Genomic DNA, 16300 nt, shown 5'->3' on the forward strand with positions numbered 1-16300 from the left:
ACCACCACTTCCTCCCAAGCCCATCAGATGGGGCTATTTTTATGTGGTGTCATAGGACACCAGTAGCTGGAAGGCCATCGTCTGTCCTTCGGTCCCTTTGAGTGACCCTGCGGCATCTCCCAGCCCACCCCAGACCTGTTCCTGGCAGGCCCAGCCTCTGCACTATTCAGGGATACAGCTCAGGCCTGGCGGGGTCTCAGAACGTCTGGTGCAAAATCCAGGTGGAGACCCAGGGAGACCTTGGCAAGGAGACTGGGTGCGGGGCGCACATGCTCATCGTTTGCGGGGACTGGAGCGTCCCCACGACAGGGCAACCACCTGGGTAGTGGTGGAACCCAGCAAGAGTGATGGTCAGAGAGAGACTCAGAGATAGGACTCTGGACACTGAGTGCTCCAGAGGCCCTGAGACAGAGACTCGCAGTAATTCAGAGATACGGAAAAAGATAGAGACCCAAAGGGGGAACCCCTGAGAAACCCAGGGACAGAGACACAGGGGCTTAAGAGATAATGAGAGAATAAAGACCCGGAGAGACAAGAATCAGACAGGGAGGAAAGACAGAGATCAAGGGAGACAAGAAATAAATAGAAACAGACCCGCAAGAAACAAGTCAAACAATGATCCAGAGAGACCAAGACAGGGGCTAACAGAGACCCCCGACAGAGTCCCCTAGAATGGCAAAACTCAGGGATAACTGGCCCCTATAGATACTCAGATACATACCTGGCAGAGAATGAAGGGAAGGCAGCCAGACGCAAACATCATTCAGATACGCATAAAAAAAGAGACGATACACACACAAGGAAACCAGGAGGCCGAACAGAGATCCCGGGTGATAGAGAGAGAGAGACAGAGGCAGAAGGGACCCGAAAGCGGGATGGAGGCGGAGAAAGCGCAGCGGGGCAGCGGGGTGGGGTGGGCGGGAGCCCCGGCAGAGGGCGCGCGGCCGCCCTCTGCCCCGCCGGGGTCACGGCGCCCCCTCCCCCTTGCCCTGGCCGGAGGGCCGGGCTATTTTTACGCGTGGACACCGGACACCAGGCTGGGGCGGCGGCGGCTGTGGCCGAGGCGGGGCCGGGCCGGGCCGCGCCGGGTCGGGCGTCGGGGCCACACGTCCGTCCGCGGGTCGCCCGGGCTGCTCGCGCCATGGAGCCACGGTGCCCGCCGCCGTGCGGCTGCTGCGAGCGGCTGGTGCTCAACGTGGCCGGGCTACGCTTCGAGACGCGGGCGCGCACGCTCGGCCGCTTCCCGGACACGCTGCTCGGGGACCCGGTGCGCCGCAGCCGCTTCTACGACGGCGCGCGCCGCGAGTACTTCTTCGACCGGCACCGGCCCAGCTTCGACGCCGTGCTCTACTACTACCAGTCCGGCGGGCGGCTGCGGCGGCCCGCGCACGTGCCGCTCGACGTCTTCCTGGAGGAGGTGGCCTTCTACGGGCTGGGCGCGGCGGCGCTGGCGCGTCTGCGGGAGGACGAGGGCTGCCCGGTGCCGCCCGAGCGCCCCCTGCCCCGCCGCGCCTTCGCGCGCCAGCTATGGCTGCTCTTCGAGTTCCCCGAGAGCTCGCAGGCTGCGCGCGTGCTCGCCGTCGTCTCTGTGCTCGTCATCCTCGTCTCCATCGTCGTCTTCTGCCTCGAGACGCTGCCCGACTTTCGCGATGACCGCGACAACCCGGGGCTCACCGCTGTGGCTGCAGCTGGCCCGGTGAGGGGGCGGGGCCTGGGTGGAGAGAGGCGGGGTTGGGAGCACCGGTTGGGCGGGGTCCACCGGAACCTGACCAATCATAAGGGTGGGTAAGGGGCATTGGTGGGCAGGGCCTCTCCGGAGCGCGGGCCTGGGCTGTAGGTGGGTGGGTGAGGCGTTGGGGTCTGGCAGGGACCTGGCCTGGGCAATCATAGGTGAGATGAGGGGCTGTGAGAGGTGGGCAACGCAGCGACAGGGCCTGACCTGGGGACTACCCTTAAAAGCCGGGCTGGGGACAGACGGGGCCTGAGGATCCGAATGGGACCTGCCCTATCAGAAGGCCGGGTTGAGATAGGCGAGAAACCCTGCTTATGGAGGGCAGGAGGGCATGTAGGTTAAGAAATAGAAGCTGAGGGGGAAAGGAGGGCCTGAAAAATTGGGGGTCTTGTGGCTGGATGTACCCAATGGGAAGGATGGCTGGAGGTGGTGAGAGCCGGTGCTTGAAGAAAGGGAGTTGGAGACAGAGGGGTGAGGCCTGAGGGCTGTGGTAGGAAGAATGGATCACAAAGAAAATCTGGGGAGGGTGGCGGGAGGAGGGGCCCCAGGGGCTGGTTGCAGAGAAGGACTCTAACTATTATAGTCTGGGCTGGGGTTGGGGAGGGCAGGGCACAGGGAACGGGCCAGGGCAGGGACTCTCCCCCTCTGGAAAATCAACACTGGAGTTGGGATTTGGGGAGGGGTAAGGTTGAGCCCCACTCAAGCATCATTTCAGGGCCATAAGCTGTCCAGGGATGATCGTCCAGGTCCTGGGAAGGAGTCTAGGACAGCTGGGTTTCTGGGGGCCTGGGGGAGCAGTGGCTATTGACCAATCTGTAGAGAACTAGTTGGACATTTGAACAACAAATATGGCCATTCCAGTGTGTCCCAGCCCTGGCGTGGGCCTCCCTGAACCCGTTCCTCCCTGCAGTTCCCTCTTCGTCTGAACGGCTCTAGCCCCGTGCCGGGACAACTTCCTCGAATGCCTTTCGATGACCCTTTCTTTGTGGTGGAGACACTGTGCATCTGTTGGTTCTCCTTCGAGCTGCTGGTGCGCCTGGCGACCTGCCCGAGCAAGGCAGTCTTCTTCAAGAATGTGATGAACCTCATCGATTTTGTGGCCATTCTGCCCTACTTTGTGGCCCTGGGCACCGAGCTGGCCCGACAGCGAGGGGTGGCCCAGCCAGCCATGTCACTAGCCATCCTGCGAGTCATCCGATTGGTGCGCGTCTTCCGCATCTTCAAGCTGTCCCGGCACTCAAAAGGCCTGCAGATCTTGGGCCAGACGCTAAGGGCCTCCATGCGTGAGCTGGGCCTCCTTATCTTCTTCCTCTTCATCGGTGTGGTCCTCTTCTCCAGCGCAGTTTACTTTGCTGAAGTTGACCGGGCAGACTCACAGTTCACCAGCATCCCTGAGTCCTTCTGGTGGGCGGTGGTCACCATGACCACAGTTGGCTATGGAGACATGGTGCCCGTCACTGTCGGCGGCAAGATCGTAGGCTCTCTGTGTGCCATCGCTGGTGTGCTGACCATTTCCCTGCCCGTGCCAGTCATTGTCTCCAACTTTAGCTACTTTTACCACCGAGAGACAGAGGGTGAAGAGGCTGGGATGTTCAGCCATGTGGACACACAACCCTGCGGCCCACTGGAGGGCAAAGTCAATGGGGGATTGGTAGATGCTGAGATACCTGAGTTACCACCTCCACTCTGGGCCCCCCCTGGGAAACACATGGTCACCGAAGTGTGAGGGACAGTTGAGATCTGCACGACCTCACATTTCCTTGGAGGGAGGGAGGGAGGGATGGATGGAAGGGAAGGTTAGGGGGAGGGCATTAAGTTTAGGAAGAACTAGGTTAAGTGGTAATGAGTTGGGGAACACTGAGTCTTATTGGGTCTGGAGTTGTGTTTAGTGGTTCTGTGGGTACCTCCTTAGGTGACAGTGAATAGCAGCAGTAGGTTATGCTGAATTCAGGGGAGACTCCATTGATTTGTACTGTTTTGGGCTGTGTGAGGCTTGTGGAGCCTTTAGGGGAAGTGTTGAGATGAGTTTGGTCATCTAGTGTTGTGAGTTTTTTAGGCCCTGTTGGGTTGGGTTGTAAATCTGGGTGAGTCTTGTCCAACTATACTGTGCAGGATTCTGTGGTTTTAATGACCACCTAGGGCTATCTTGAATTAAGTTAGGTGGTCACCCACAGCATAGTTGGGCTGATTGTGTGTTCATGCACGGTGTTGTGGAGCTGAATTGAGACATGTTGGAAATGCTGTGGTTTTGTGATTCTTCTAGGGCTTTGTTATTTTAGGTTCTGTGAACTTGTGAGTCATGTGGAAATACAAAGAGTTGAGTGATAGAATGTGGGCTTTCTAGGTCATGTTGAGTTAAATTGGGGCTTGGATATATGATCGTATGAGTCTTTTGGGGTTCTGTTGGGTTAAATTGTGTAGAGTTCTGTGGCGGGAAGTTTTTCCAGGCTACATCAGAGTGAACTGTATTGAGTTGTATAATCATGTGAGTCTCACAGGGCCAGTTCCGTTGGGTTGTGTGTCTGAGTCTCATAGGGCCATGTTCGTCTGAGTTCCATTGAGTTGTGTCATTGTGAGTCCTATAGAGTTGTTGGGTTGGTTTGGACTGTATGTATGGGCTCCATAGGGCTATGTTGGTTTGTTCTGCACTTAGTGGTAGCACCAGGACCCATGGAAGACAACAGCACTGGGGAGGAGTCCTGTATCAGGGAGTGAGTGTGGTGAGGACTCTGGGAGACAAACTGGTTGCCCAGTGCCACTCACTCACTGTAAGTGGCAGGGCTGAGTCAGCATCCATTGATGCGGTTGTTCATGTAGCGGGCCTCTGCGTGAACCAGGAAGATGTAAATGCTCCTTCTGTTTACCTCACATCTGCTTCATTTTGCGATTCAAGCCCCCTCTCCATCTGTCCTCCCTTACGGCTTTACTTTGAGACATGGAGATCAGAGCCACAAGGATAGGGGAAAGGGAGAGAAACCGTGTTTGTCCAGACACAGTAGGGGGACAGAAACCCAAAGGAGAAAGACAGAGACCTGGGGAGGGAGGGGAGCCCAGAGAAAGGAAGAGAGAGTAATCCAGAGAAGAGGGGACAAAGACCCAAAGAGAGAGAAGGGACTCAGGGAGAAGGAGACAGAGACAGAGACCCAGAGGGAAGGGACAGGAATCCAAAGAGAAGGAGACAGACACCAAGAGTGGGGGGCTAGAGACAGGGTAGGGGCCAGGGTAGGGGCCCGGCATCCAGAGAGAGGGGCAGAGATACAGAGTTGGAGACAGACTGGAGTGCCCCAGAGACAGGGAACCAGAAGAGAAAAAGATAAAAAGCCAGTGCCCCAAACCCAAGAGAGAAACAATCTGTATTCCATGGCATCACAAAGAGATCCCGAATCAGGGCACACCACCCCATCCTCCTGTGGTTCAGGAAAGCTGCCACACAAACAAGGGGGCCCACTCGATTTCCCAGGGGAGAAACCCAGAGTCTTCAAGCATGGGAGTGGCTCCCAAGGTCGTGCCACACGTCCCTGGGGTCAGGACTTGTGATAGGCTGCCCGACCCCACACATCCCACCAGCCTGCTGTTGCACACTGACCCCCTGAGTCCTACAGCCTCATTACTCACAAACGAGGAAACTGAGGCTCAGAGGGGATGTTGTTTTCCAAGGGCAAGAAGGTAAACATTTTCAGAGGTCTTTCAGTTCTAAAAGGGCATTTAAGTAGGAGGAGACAAGAGAATGGTAAAATCACTTACACATATAGGGTTTCCTGTGTGCCAGGCATCATTCAAAAGACTTTACTTGTATTAATTTATTAAAACCCACCCAGTGGTTTACAGAGTGGTGGTGGTGTTATTTTTAGCTATGATTCCCCCCCCCTTTTTTGGGGGCCAAATGAAATCTTACTTAGAAGCACCAGTGTGACACATCAGAGGGGAACTGGTTTGAGGGAAACGCACCTCTTATGGCGTCCCTCTTGGCAACTCAGAATGCAGCTGAGAAATTCAGTTTGGAAACCCCTGATTTAACCCAGACACTTTTTTATATACAGAGGGATAAAAGAAGATAGACTGTGGGAAGAATCTGATAAAGGTTGAAAATACTAGAACCTTTAGGTAGTCACTTCCCTCCCAAACGGCAAGGCACATCTGGAGACAGAAATGGAGACAGACTCCCTCGCAGTGAAGAGACCCAAAGAGGAAGAGACATGTGCAGAGACAGACCAAGACCTGGAGAGAGCACAGAGACACCCAGGGGAGAAGGGAGAGCAGGAGGGAGGAGGGAGCAGCCTGGGAGCGGGTAAGAGGTCCAGAACGGGGAACAGGAGGACAGTGAGAGTGGGTAGGGGACAGGGACCCACAGAGGGGCCTAGAGACTGATTTCCAGTTACTCTTTGAAAACTCGCCTGTACTACCCAATAAGAGACTGCAAGTTATAGAGACCCTCTGTCTGGGGGTGGGACGTGTGGACTGCTTAGGGATGGAGGGAAGTGGAGAGGTCAGCGAGGTGACCAAGTGGACACTCAAAGACTGGGAAGTGCCCTTCCCCACACCCAGTAAACAACTGCAGCCGCCTTCTATGTTGCCTTGGCTGGGATGGGGAAGAAGAGAGGGGGACACCCTAATCCGGGGACACCCTTCCTGCCACCTTGCCATGCTATATTTAGGCTGGGGGAGGGGTATGGGATCAGCCCCCCTACACCAAGGTGGGTGTCAACTTTCCTCCTGAAAATAGCTCCACGGGAGGGGTGAAGGGCCCAGCATAGGACTGTCCCCAGACTCCCAGTCCTGGAATCTCCGTCTGTCTTAGTGTCTCTCTCTCTCCCTCTGTGAGTCTCTGTCCCCCTTTTGGGGTCCTCTCCCTGGGTCTGTGTTTTTTCTCTTTCTGAGTTTCTGTCCCCCCTTCCTCTTTCTGTGGCTCCTCTTCTGTCAGCTCTTTCTCTAAGCAGGTCATTCTGTTTCCAGATCGTATCCTTGTCTATCTCCGAGTCCTGCAATACCTTGAATTTCTCTTATCTGAGCTCAGGACAGACCCTCTCCCCAGTCCCCACCCAGGAAATTCCAGCCGAGAGGACTATGTGGGAGAGCCCCCCACATCCACTGTCTCCCTGGGCCTCGGGCCTTATCGCTGCCCAAGCGCAGCTGGTTAATGTCTGGCCTGGAGCTCCTGGGAAAGTGGGATGAGAGCAGAGGGTGGGAATCTGCTGGGGGATTGACACTTAATTGGCAAAAGAACGCAAAAGAATCTCAGGCCCAGACTCTTGGTTCTGAGGAAGGAGGGAACCGCAGGGCAGGACTCCTGGGTCTGAGGGAGGTGGGGTCTGCGGTCCCTGGTCTGAGGCAGGAGGGCCTGGGGTCCTGACTCCCGGGACTGAGGGAGGAGGGCCTGGGGTCCTGCCTCCCGGGACCGAGGGAGGAGGCGGCTGGCGCCTGGCCTCCTGGGACCGAGGCGGGCCGAGGGCTGAGCAAGCCAGGCCGGGCTTCCGAGGTCCCAGCACGCGCGTGGAAGGCGGGGTTCCCCGGCCCCTCCTCCGCCGTCGGGCGCCGCCCCGCCCCCGCCCCCGCCCCGGGCCCTCCGGAGCGAGTGCAGCGAGGAGCCGGCGGGCGAGCGGGCGTCCTTGCAGCCGGCGAGCAGGAGGAGGAGCCGCCGCCGCGCCAGGGGCAGCCCGAGAGCCGAGGAGGGCGCCCCAGCCAGGTAAGAGCCTCCGTGCCTCCTCCCCCGGGATTCCGGCGTCCGGGTCGCCCTGCCCCGGGTAGGCAGGGACGGGGGCGGGGCCGTCGGGGGCGGGGCCTGGCGGAGGAAACTGAGGCAGGAGGGAAGAGTCCCAGACTTGCAGCCCTTGCTCCAGGCGGGGTCTCAGGAGTCCGGAGCCCAGATCTTCTGGTGGAGAAGGGGCCTGGGAGTCCGTATTTCTAAGTACTCGGGGAGGAGAGTCCTGAACTCCAGAAACTCCTGGGTCTGAGCGCGGACGGTGTTGGGGACCCGGATTCCTAGGTCTGCGGGGAGGACGCTGGGCGCCTGGACTCCTGCACCTGAAGGAGGTCGCTGGGGGTCTGACCTGAGGGAGGAGGCGGCTGGGAACCAGCGCTCCTGATCTGCAGGAGGAGGCAGCCGTGGACCTACACTCCCGGTCCTAGTTGGGTCAACGTGCGCCCCACACCCCTTCACACCCCGCTCCATTTCCCCATCTCCGAGCCAGGGCAGGCAGCCACTCCAGGTATGTGCAGTAGAAGTCTTGGACGGGCCCCGGCCTGTCCTGTGAGGAGAGAACATTCCAGGAAGCAGCCACGGGGACCCAGAGCTTCTTGAGTGTGGGCCCTCAGGGACCCGGGGGTCCAGACCAGCCCCGCCCCCCACACCCCCACCCGTCTGGGAGATGAATGGGCCGAGAAGGATGTAATCTTTTCCAGCCTCCTCCATTCTCTCTTCTCCCCTCCCCTCCCCTCTCCCCATCTGCTTCCCATCCCAGCTAGGAGCCATCACCTGGGCAGGGCAGGGGCCTCTGGGAAGGGGGCGTGGCCTTGACTTTTGGGTACCCTACACTTTAAGAACACTAGGAGAGAATGTACAGGGTTTCAGGCCCCCTCCTCCACTTGCCTATATAACCTGCCTCTTCCCGTCTTTCCCTAGGTGGTTGCCCCCGCCCTCTCCTGAGATGTCAGGAAGGAGGGGGCCACCTGTGTCCCCCACAGGGGCTCCCCCGAGCCTGGGGGCCCCCGGCCCTGGAGCTCGGAGGTGGAGGAGGTGCTGACAGGTCTGGTAACCACCTGCTGCTTCCCAGTCCTCTCCATGCCACCCTTTCCCAGAACCACAGGCTTCCAGAATGCAGAGAAATTGCAATGTCCACGCTCCCACCAGCATCTCCCAGCTCCAGGCCTATTTCACAGACAGGGAAACTGTGGCCCACCTCAGAGAGGAAATGTCTTGCCTTCTCAGTGGCAGTTTTGAGCTGAACTTGGATCTCACTAGGATTCCAGAACATGGCCTTTTGCAGACTTTTGGAACCACAGACCTCCTCCAGGCCGCAGACTTAGGGTTCCTTGAGGATGCAGGGGCAGGATGGCAGAGTGGAGTTGCTCAGACAGTATTTAAGTCCCACCTCTGCCGTTTGCTGACTGGGTGCCCTGGTGCAAGTCACTAACCTCTCTGAGCCTGTATTTCCCCATTTGTTGGCTATCATTAGTAATAGTAGAATAATTATGATTCATCTAGGAGTTAGCATTATCCCAGTCCTAGAATATAGAGTGTCACAAGGTTCTAGTACACAGGCGTCCTGATGGTTCTGGCATGCAGGCTCCCCTGGAGTTCCTCCCAACTTCTGCCCCCACCACACTCTGATTTAACCCTCATCTCTAACCCCAGCTTCCCTCTATTCTCAGGTGCTCAGCGAGATGCTCTCCCACCTTTCATGCTCCCTCCCCATCCTCCTTTTCCTCCTCCCCAGCATCCCAATGGAAGCCCATCCCCAGCCATCACCACTGCCCCCATTTCTAGCCCCAGAGTGGGACCTCCTGTCCCCCCGAGTAGCCCTGTCCAGGGGCACCCCAGCAGGACCTCCTCTGCTCTTCCTGCTGGAGGCTGGGGCTTTTGGGGAGCAAGTGGGCAGCCCTGCCAACCGCAGTCGGCGAGGAGTAAGCGAGACAGCACCAGCAAGTCGTCGGGGAGAGCTGGCTGTGTGCGATGCAGTCAGCGGCTGGGTGACAGACCGCCGGACGGCTGTGGACCTGCGTGGGCGCGAGGTGGAGGTGCTGGGCGAGGTGCCTGCAGCTGGTGGCAGTCCCCTCCGCCAGTACTTCTTTGAGACCCGCTGCAAGGCTGACAGTACTGGGGAAGGTGGCCCCGGTGGGAGTGGAGGGGGCTGCCGGGGTGTGGACCGGAGGCACTGGGTATCTGAGTGTAAGGCCAAGCAGTCCTATGTGAGGGCGTTGACCACTGATGCCCAAGGCCGTGTGGGCTGGCGATGGATTCGGATCGACACTGCCTGCGTCTGCACACTCCTCAGCCGGACTGGCCGGGCCTGAGGCCCATGCCTGGGAACTGGGTGGGCAGAGGAAGAAGAGCTGGATGCTGAGAGACCTCAGGGTGGCCTGGCTGCTCTGAGCCCCAGTTTGGAAACTTTTCAAATGGTTTCAGAATCCCAGCTCTCTTGATGTTGAGAGCTCAGTTCATGCCAGACAGGTGGTATCTCTTCAGAACCCAAATGGAGTTTTGAAGGATGAATAGGCATTCTCCTGGATCAAGCTGATGGTGTTGATGATTATGATAATAGCCAATATTTTCTGAGTGCCTACTGTTTATTAGCCTAATACACTTGTCAGATCAACTCAGGTGGATCTGACCATCAGAGGCCCTCGGCTTCTAAGTTGCTGACCACTTGATCTCAGAGGATGTCATCTCGCCCACTCTGGAGAGAGTGCTAAGGAAGGGATGTGTCAAGAAGTGGGTGTGGGGGCATAAAAACTGGACCATGTAAGCAATGATCTGGGAGCTGGGGTTTGAATGAGAAATCTCACTTGGTTAGATTGAGCAAGTGTTGGCTCAGACTGTTTTGTTTTGAGGTAGAGAGCTACCTGGCATCGTAGGAGCACAAGCAGTTGAATGATATGTGGTCAGGATGCTGGAGTTTGGCTCTGGTGGGGAGTTGGAGTCAGGTTCCTATGGCCTTCCTTGTCCAACCTTTATTACACATTGGGAAAGAAATAGTCCTTAAAATTGTTTAACTTGAGTAGAGCATGAGGTTCTGGCCAATGGGCTTGCCTCTTGGCTAGGATCTGGGGTCATGTGGACACTGAAAGGCCTTGAGTGGATTAGGAAAATCCAACAGGAGGAGGGACCCCAGAAGCCTAAATGAGGGGGTCAATGAGACGAGCTAATGAGCAGCTGGGGAAGGAGGCAGAGGCCTTACAAAAACATCTTTAGAGTGAGGATATGACAAGAGAAGTCACGGGTATACCCCAAACCCTCAGGACACCTTCATCTGTCACCACTCAGTATGCCTGTTGCCAACACATACATGCAGGCTCTTGTGTGCACACATCCTTTTAGGACCAAATTTGGGTTAAGGATATAGATGTCCTTCATCCACCACCAACACAGACTGGGCCCCTGGAAAGGACAGGGGTGGCAGTCTGTGCAGGGGCTGGCGGCCTCTGTTCCTACATCGCTGTGTCATGGGTTTGCGGTTCCCTTTTTTGTCACCTCCCACCCAGTCTCTTGCTGTCTCTTATGTTTCTAGCTCACTGCCTCTTACCCATTCTTGAGTGTCTTTCTTTATCATCAAAGCTCTTTCCACATCCCCTCCCCTCTCTTTTTTGCTAAGTATTTCCCTGTGTATTTTTCTGTGGGTCTCTCCCTCTTCACCAACCCCATACCCAGGTGGAAGTTTTCAACCAAATCAAAGGCAGGCAGGACAGACAAAGCCGAAGCTGAAGCCGAGGCTGACTCCGGCGCACACAGGGAGGGAGGGAGGGAGGGAAGGAGGGAAGGAGGGAGAGCCTGGGGAAGTCTGGAAATCGTTACCCCCGAGGGGGGCAGGCCTGGCAGAGGAAGGAGGTGGCCAGAGGGTTGGGACCCTTTGGAAAGGGGGGTGTTCCTCATGGATTCCCTGATGTGCTGAGTGGCCTCTGTCCCTCTGGGTCTCTGTTCCTCTATATCTGGGTATCTGTCCCCATCTCTGGGGTCTCAATATCCCCAAAACTCTGAACTTGTTTCCCTTTCTCCTTCCCTGCTCTCTTCTCTCCTCTCTCTTGGCCTTTCCCCTCCATTTCTCTGAGTTTCTCTCTTGAGGTCCCTGTCCCCCTTTCAAAGTCCCTGTTCTTCCAAGCTGGGGTCTCTCCATCCATCCACATGCCTGCAGGACCTCCATTGGCTGGGTTCAGTGTGGGCGGGTTCTGTTACCTGGGGCAACCACAACAACAAGCCTGCTCCTGCTTAGCTACATGTTGGGAGTGGGACCATGGCCGGTGGGACCCTAGCTCTGCGCTATAGTCCCCTATGGCCCCCCATCTCAGGCACCGAGGTGCCCGGATCCTGGCCCAACTGGCATCTCACCAGCAGTGGGGTCGGCCACCACATTACCCCACCCGTGCCCTTTCCCCCACCCACTGTGAAGGTAAGAGGACCCTAGGTCCCTGGCTAAGAGGAGATCGAGTGCCCGGACTCTGGTGTCTGAAGCAGGAGCCTGAGGATCCAGACACCTGCTGAAAGAAAAGAGGACTAGGGGCTTGGACCCCGTCAGACTTAAGGAGGAGGGTACCAGAGTTCAGGGGCTGAGAGAGGAGGGGCTGGGGAACCTTGCTGCCTGTAACTGGACGGAGGAAAAGGCTGGGGCTCGCGGGCCGGACTCCCGAGTCTTTTTTAGCTGACGTCCTTTTCCCCAGTCCACGGTTGCGGAGCCCCTGCCCCCGGCCGCAAAGCGGGATTTGCACATCTGGGCTTTTGATGAGGTCATCAGCAGATGGGAGACGACTTCTGGCTCGGCTTACGTGCCCAAGACTCACGGCGGGCCCTACACGCAGCCCAGAGCCCCAGGGCCAGAGGACCCGACGCGAGCTATGGGGATCAAGGATTTAGGGGAAAAGGTAAGGATTTGGGATGCCAAGGTCCGTGGGGGACTGGGTCGGAGACAGCACTGGAGTAGCGTGTACCCTCACGCTGGGTCCCCGCGTCGCCTGCCCGCAGCTCAGACACCGCGGCGGGCGCCTCCCTCTGACCACAAAGCACCGGTGCAGTGAGACTAAGGCACAGTACACCGGTTGGCCCGGGTTGGACCAGCGCGCCCCCTTCTACGTCGGGCCCCAGCCCCTGGAGCTTGCGGACCATCACCGCGGGGGCCCTTCCCAGGTAGCGGAAAAGACCGCGGTAGCGCGGTGGGACAGAGCTTGGAGCGTCTGGGGCGAGATGGCGCGGGCTCTGAGCCTAGGGACCAGACTAGGAGACCTGGAAGCGGGGCCAGGAGGAATTTTCGGCCTTGGGGGCGTGGCTAAATTGTCCGGGAGGAATCAAGTTACAGAGCCCATGGGAGGGGCTTGGATCTTTTTGAGGTGGGGGCCGGAAGGACAGACAGGAGACCTGAAGTCCCGGGTGAGGTGGGGGCGTCACTAGTAAATCCAGGGGCAGGTGAAAGAGGGGTTCTGAGGCCGGGGGCAGAGCTAGGTCGCAGACTGTTCGTAGGGGCGGCTCTTGAATATTCGGAGACCGAGTCCAACAGGAGGCAGGGCAAGGCTTTCTCGGACAGGATGAGCCAAGGAGAAATTGTTGCCCAAGGTGCGGTTTAATTCTAATGGCGGGACCAGGAAAGTTTGCGTCCGGGGGCGAAGCCGGGAAAGTTTTCGAGGCTGGGAACCGATCTTTGTGTTCGATGACACGGAAGTGTTGGACTTGGGAGTGACCCTAATAAGAGATATGATTTGGGGAGCGAAACTAAAGCGCGCCGGCACACCACTGGTCAGAAAGGATTCTGGTTCTGGGGGCAGGTATGAGGGCCTGATCCAGAGGGACTGTTGAGGCTTGAAACGGAGTATGAAATCCCTTTCTTGCTCATCTTTCTTTCCCCGATCCTCCTCAGGCTCTAATCCCCTGGACCAAGAACCCCGAGCTGGCCGGCCGGCCTTTCACAGTGTCCGACCAGGGCATCCTGGACCGCCGTCAGATCTACCTGACCACCTCGGCCCAGGACTTCCGGGCCTATTGGAAGTGAGTCTGGGTCCTTGCTTGCACGGCCCCCTGCACAGCCCCCGAGCAGGCTGGTGGGACGCTGAGCCCCGGTGTGGGCTCCGGGTCTCTGACTCAGTAGTCTTAGCCTTCAGCTCCCGCATGCGCAAGAACTAGCCCAGACCCCAGCCCCTACCTCTTTTAGCGCCGTTATCCTTAGAGTCAACCTCAGGAACAGGACGCCTGCAGACTGCCTAAGAGAGAGTTCTGGATCTGGGGGCGGGAATTGGGGCTACTTTGGTATTTGAGGACCCAGATACTTCTTCCCGAGGATGCAAAAACCCCAGGTTCCAGGCCCTTAAGTACCTCGAGGACCCAGGAGTCCAGGTTAGGAGGCCCCGGCCCCATCCTTCCTAAGGAGTCCCCGACTCCAGCAAGTATGTCCTCACCTCCAAACGCTGGAGTTCGGGTCTGTAGCCTCAGAACCCGAAGTCTGAACCTCAGCCTCGTCCCTGTGAACCCGGTGTGACCTCCCCATCCCGCATTTCCTCCACTCCCCTCTCCAACAGGAAGGAATTGTCTGAATGTCCCCGCAAGGATTCGCTGACCTGGAGCCTCGAGGAGACACCCCAGGCCTGGGGCCATGACCCGCGGGGGCTGCCCTATCTGCGCTCTTCTCGGCAGCCTGGGCCGCAGGGGATCCGCGTGCCCCGTGCCCGCCCGGTCACGCCAGCCGTGCCGCACCGCGGGGCGTTGTCTCTAGCTCAGGAGTCCTACAGTTCCCCGCCGCACCCACTCCGCCGGCTGGACCGTTTCTGCCCGCTGGAGCTGCCCTGGGGCGGCCCCCACCGGAAGCCGGTGTCTGGCATCTACAGCGTGCCGCGAGCTTACCGCACCGAGTACTCTGCCTACGGCAACCTGCAGCGCGCGCTGGTCTGAGCAGGCCTGCCAGCCCCGCCCCGGACACGCCCCCACGCTGGGTGCGGGGCCAAGCCTGGCAGAGGGCGACTGGGGCGCGCCGGGCGGGTCTAAGACCGGGAACCCCGCCCATCGTGGGGGACACGGAGCCTGGGACGACCCCTCGATTTGGGGGGCGGGCCTGAGCCTGGAAAATTAACTCTGGGGCTGTGGGCCAGCGGCGGTTCTTACCAATGACCAGATAAATGGCTGAAACAACGCTTTTTGGTGGGCTCGTATCCAGCATCCTGGCTTCTGGGGGTATGAGTGTGGGGCAGAAGGGGCTCCCGCTGAGTCCCTTGTGGAGGCGGACCCCAGCCTCTGAGCAGACAACATGGAAGCCACGCCCCTCCCAAGGGGTGAAACTCAAGGCACCAGAATGGATTTCAGTCAGTCCCCATTAGACCTCATGGGAGGGTTGAGCTCTAGCCTCCCTCTCGCTCCCCTCCATGTTGGGCAGAGGCAGGGCTACACCGCAGGGGCACAGCCCAAGGTTCCCTACACCCTTTTTCCTGTGCCACGAACATGACCTCTAGCATCTGTGGATTGAGTCTGTAAAGTCACTTTCACTTTGGGAGTTTGCTGCTTCTTGGTTAGGCGGCCACTCAGGAAGTGGGGAGAGGGGATGCTGCACCGAGCCACTCCTGCACCTCCCTGACCTTGTCTGCCTCTCGCCCCCGGGGAGATTAGTGTCCAGGTTACTCCACTATGCCACCACCCCCAGTGGCCTTGCCACCCCCACAGCCTGCAAGTATAAGACCAGGTAAACACGGAAGGGGAGGCACCAAAGATGGAGACGCTCCAGGTAAGACTAGGGCCCCTAGGCACCTTGTAACTCCATCCAGGCCACCATTGGCACAGAGGGAAGAGTGCCTGATGAAGGAGACCTCTTTCTTTCTAGAAGGCTGTGCACAGCTAGGCTTCCTTGTAGGAGGGAATCGGGTGGGGCAAGGCCCAAGGATTGGGGAATCTGGGGTCCTTGGGTATTAGGATGGGGAATCAAAGCCGAGGGGCAAGTCCTGAATGGAAGATGTCAGGCAGGGAGCTGGGACCCTGAATGTGTGTGGAGGGTGCTGGGAGGTAAGGGCTCAGGCTGCTCTACAGCACTGGCCTTGTCCCAGGGGCTGCTGCTGTGGTTGCTGCTGAGTGCGGGCGGGGTGTGGGCATCCAGGGGGCCACTGAGGCCACTGTGCCAGCCCATTAATGCCACCCTGGCTGCGGAGAACGAGGCCTGCCCTGTCTGCATCACCTTCACCACCAGCATCTGTGCCGGCTATTGCCCCAGCATGGTGAGCTGCCCAGGGAGGGTGGAGACCAGCCCTGCTGCCCTAGTTCTAGGATGGACTACTCAGGGCCAGGCCCACCCAAGACACAAGGCAGCAGGGGTGAATGGGTGGCCACCCTGGGCAAGGACTGGAGTCACAGCAGGGCCTGTGGGAGGGAGAACACAGAGGGTCCCCTGGACACCTGGGTCTGGGATCTGTTGGGGAGTCAGCAGGGGAGGGCATAACCCCAGGCAAACACCTATGCTCCACCCCCGACCCTGCTCTCCAGGTGCGGGTGCTGCCAGCTGTCCTGCCACCAGTGCCCCAGCCAGTGTGCACCTACCATGAGCTGCGCTTTGCCTCCGTCCGGCTCCCCGGCTGCCCGCCAGGCGTGGACCCCATGGTCTCCTTCCCTGTGGCCCTCAGCTGTCGCTGCGGGCCCTGTCGCCTCAGCAGCTCCGACTGCGGGGGTCCCAGAGTCCAACCCTTGGCCTGTGATCGCCCCCCACTCCCAGGCCTCCTCTTCTCCTAGGCATCCCCTCAACCTCCCACGCCCACCCTGACCTGTGGAGCCAGATGTGCCTCTTCTCCCCGCCCCATAAAATAAAGGTTTTTCACAGTGCACTGCAGGGATGTCTTTTCTCAAACTCAGGGTACATGCATATGTACATGCGTACACACACACACACACACACACACAGTGGG

At 58.5% G+C, this 16300-nt stretch overlaps 4 protein-coding genes across 4 annotated transcripts; all 4 read left to right on the plus strand.

Annotated features, from left to right (window-relative positions):
* The first annotated feature begins 1044 nt into the window (after window positions 1-1044).
* Window positions 1045-3491, plus strand: KCNA7 (potassium voltage-gated channel subfamily A member 7). Its single transcript, XM_017665677.3, has 2 exons — window positions 1045-1696; window positions 2643-3491. Exons 1-2 carry the CDS (start codon window positions 1142-1144, stop codon window positions 3456-3458), a joined length of 1371 nt encoding a protein of 456 aa, XP_017521166.2. The 5' UTR covers window positions 1045-1141; the 3' UTR covers window positions 3459-3491.
* Window positions 3492-5956: 2465 nt separating this feature from the next.
* On the plus strand, window positions 5957-10005 carry NTF4 (neurotrophin 4). Its single transcript, XM_073225576.1, has 4 exons — window positions 5957-7415; window positions 7716-7938; window positions 8352-8475; window positions 9101-10005. Exon 4 carries the CDS (start codon window positions 9113-9115, stop codon window positions 9740-9742), a length of 630 nt encoding a protein of 209 aa, XP_073081677.1. The 5' UTR covers window positions 5957-7415; window positions 7716-7938; window positions 8352-8475; window positions 9101-9112; the 3' UTR covers window positions 9743-10005.
* A 1217-nt stretch (window positions 10006-11222) lies between these two features.
* SAXO3 (stabilizer of axonemal microtubules 3) lies at window positions 11223-14550 on the plus strand. Its single transcript, XM_017665561.3, has 5 exons — window positions 11223-11832; window positions 12101-12301; window positions 12402-12563; window positions 13288-13415; window positions 13943-14550. Exons 1-5 carry the CDS (start codon window positions 11677-11679, stop codon window positions 14310-14312), a joined length of 1017 nt encoding a protein of 338 aa, XP_017521050.3. The 5' UTR covers window positions 11223-11676; the 3' UTR covers window positions 14313-14550.
* Window positions 14551-14721: 171 nt separating this feature from the next.
* Window positions 14722-16211, plus strand: LHB (luteinizing hormone subunit beta). Its single transcript, XM_037005841.2, has 3 exons — window positions 14722-15135; window positions 15452-15619; window positions 15885-16211. Exons 1-3 carry the CDS (start codon window positions 15121-15123, stop codon window positions 16125-16127), a joined length of 426 nt encoding a protein of 141 aa, XP_036861736.1. The 5' UTR covers window positions 14722-15120; the 3' UTR covers window positions 16128-16211.
* The last annotated feature ends 89 nt before the right edge of the window (window positions 16212-16300 follow it).

Source organism: Manis javanica, chromosome 17 (assembly GCF_040802235.1).
Source record: "Manis javanica isolate MJ-LG chromosome 17, MJ_LKY, whole genome shotgun sequence".
NCBI lineage: Eukaryota > Metazoa > Chordata > Mammalia > Pholidota > Manidae > Manis > Manis javanica.

Bases quoted from the DNA above. Each gene is read 5' to 3' on its own strand.
- SAXO3 (XM_017665561.3), top strand. From the start codon at position 11,677: ATGGCCGGTGGGACCCTAGCTCTGCGCTATAGTCCCCTATGGCCCCCC. The intron at 12,564-13,287 runs GTAGCGGAAAAG...GATCCTCCTCAG, and splicing joins ACCGCGGGGGCCCTTCCCAG to GCTCTAATCCCCTGGACCAA. The intron at 13,416-13,942 runs GTGAGTCTGGGT...CCTCTCCAACAG, and splicing joins GACTTCCGGGCCTATTGGAA to GAAGGAATTGTCTGAATGTC.
- KCNA7 (XM_017665677.3), top strand. From the start codon at position 1,142: ATGGAGCCACGGTGCCCGCCGCCGTGCGGCTGCTGCGAGCGGCTGGTG. The intron at 1,697-2,642 runs GTGAGGGGGCGG...TCCTCCCTGCAG, and splicing joins CTGTGGCTGCAGCTGGCCCG to TTCCCTCTTCGTCTGAACGG.
- NTF4 (XM_073225576.1), top strand. From the start codon at position 9,113: ATGCTCTCCCACCTTTCATGCTCCCTCCCCATCCTCCTTTTCCTCCTC.
- LHB (XM_037005841.2), top strand. The intron at 15,620-15,884 runs GTGAGCTGCCCA...CCTGCTCTCCAG, and splicing joins CCGGCTATTGCCCCAGCATG to GTGCGGGTGCTGCCAGCTGT.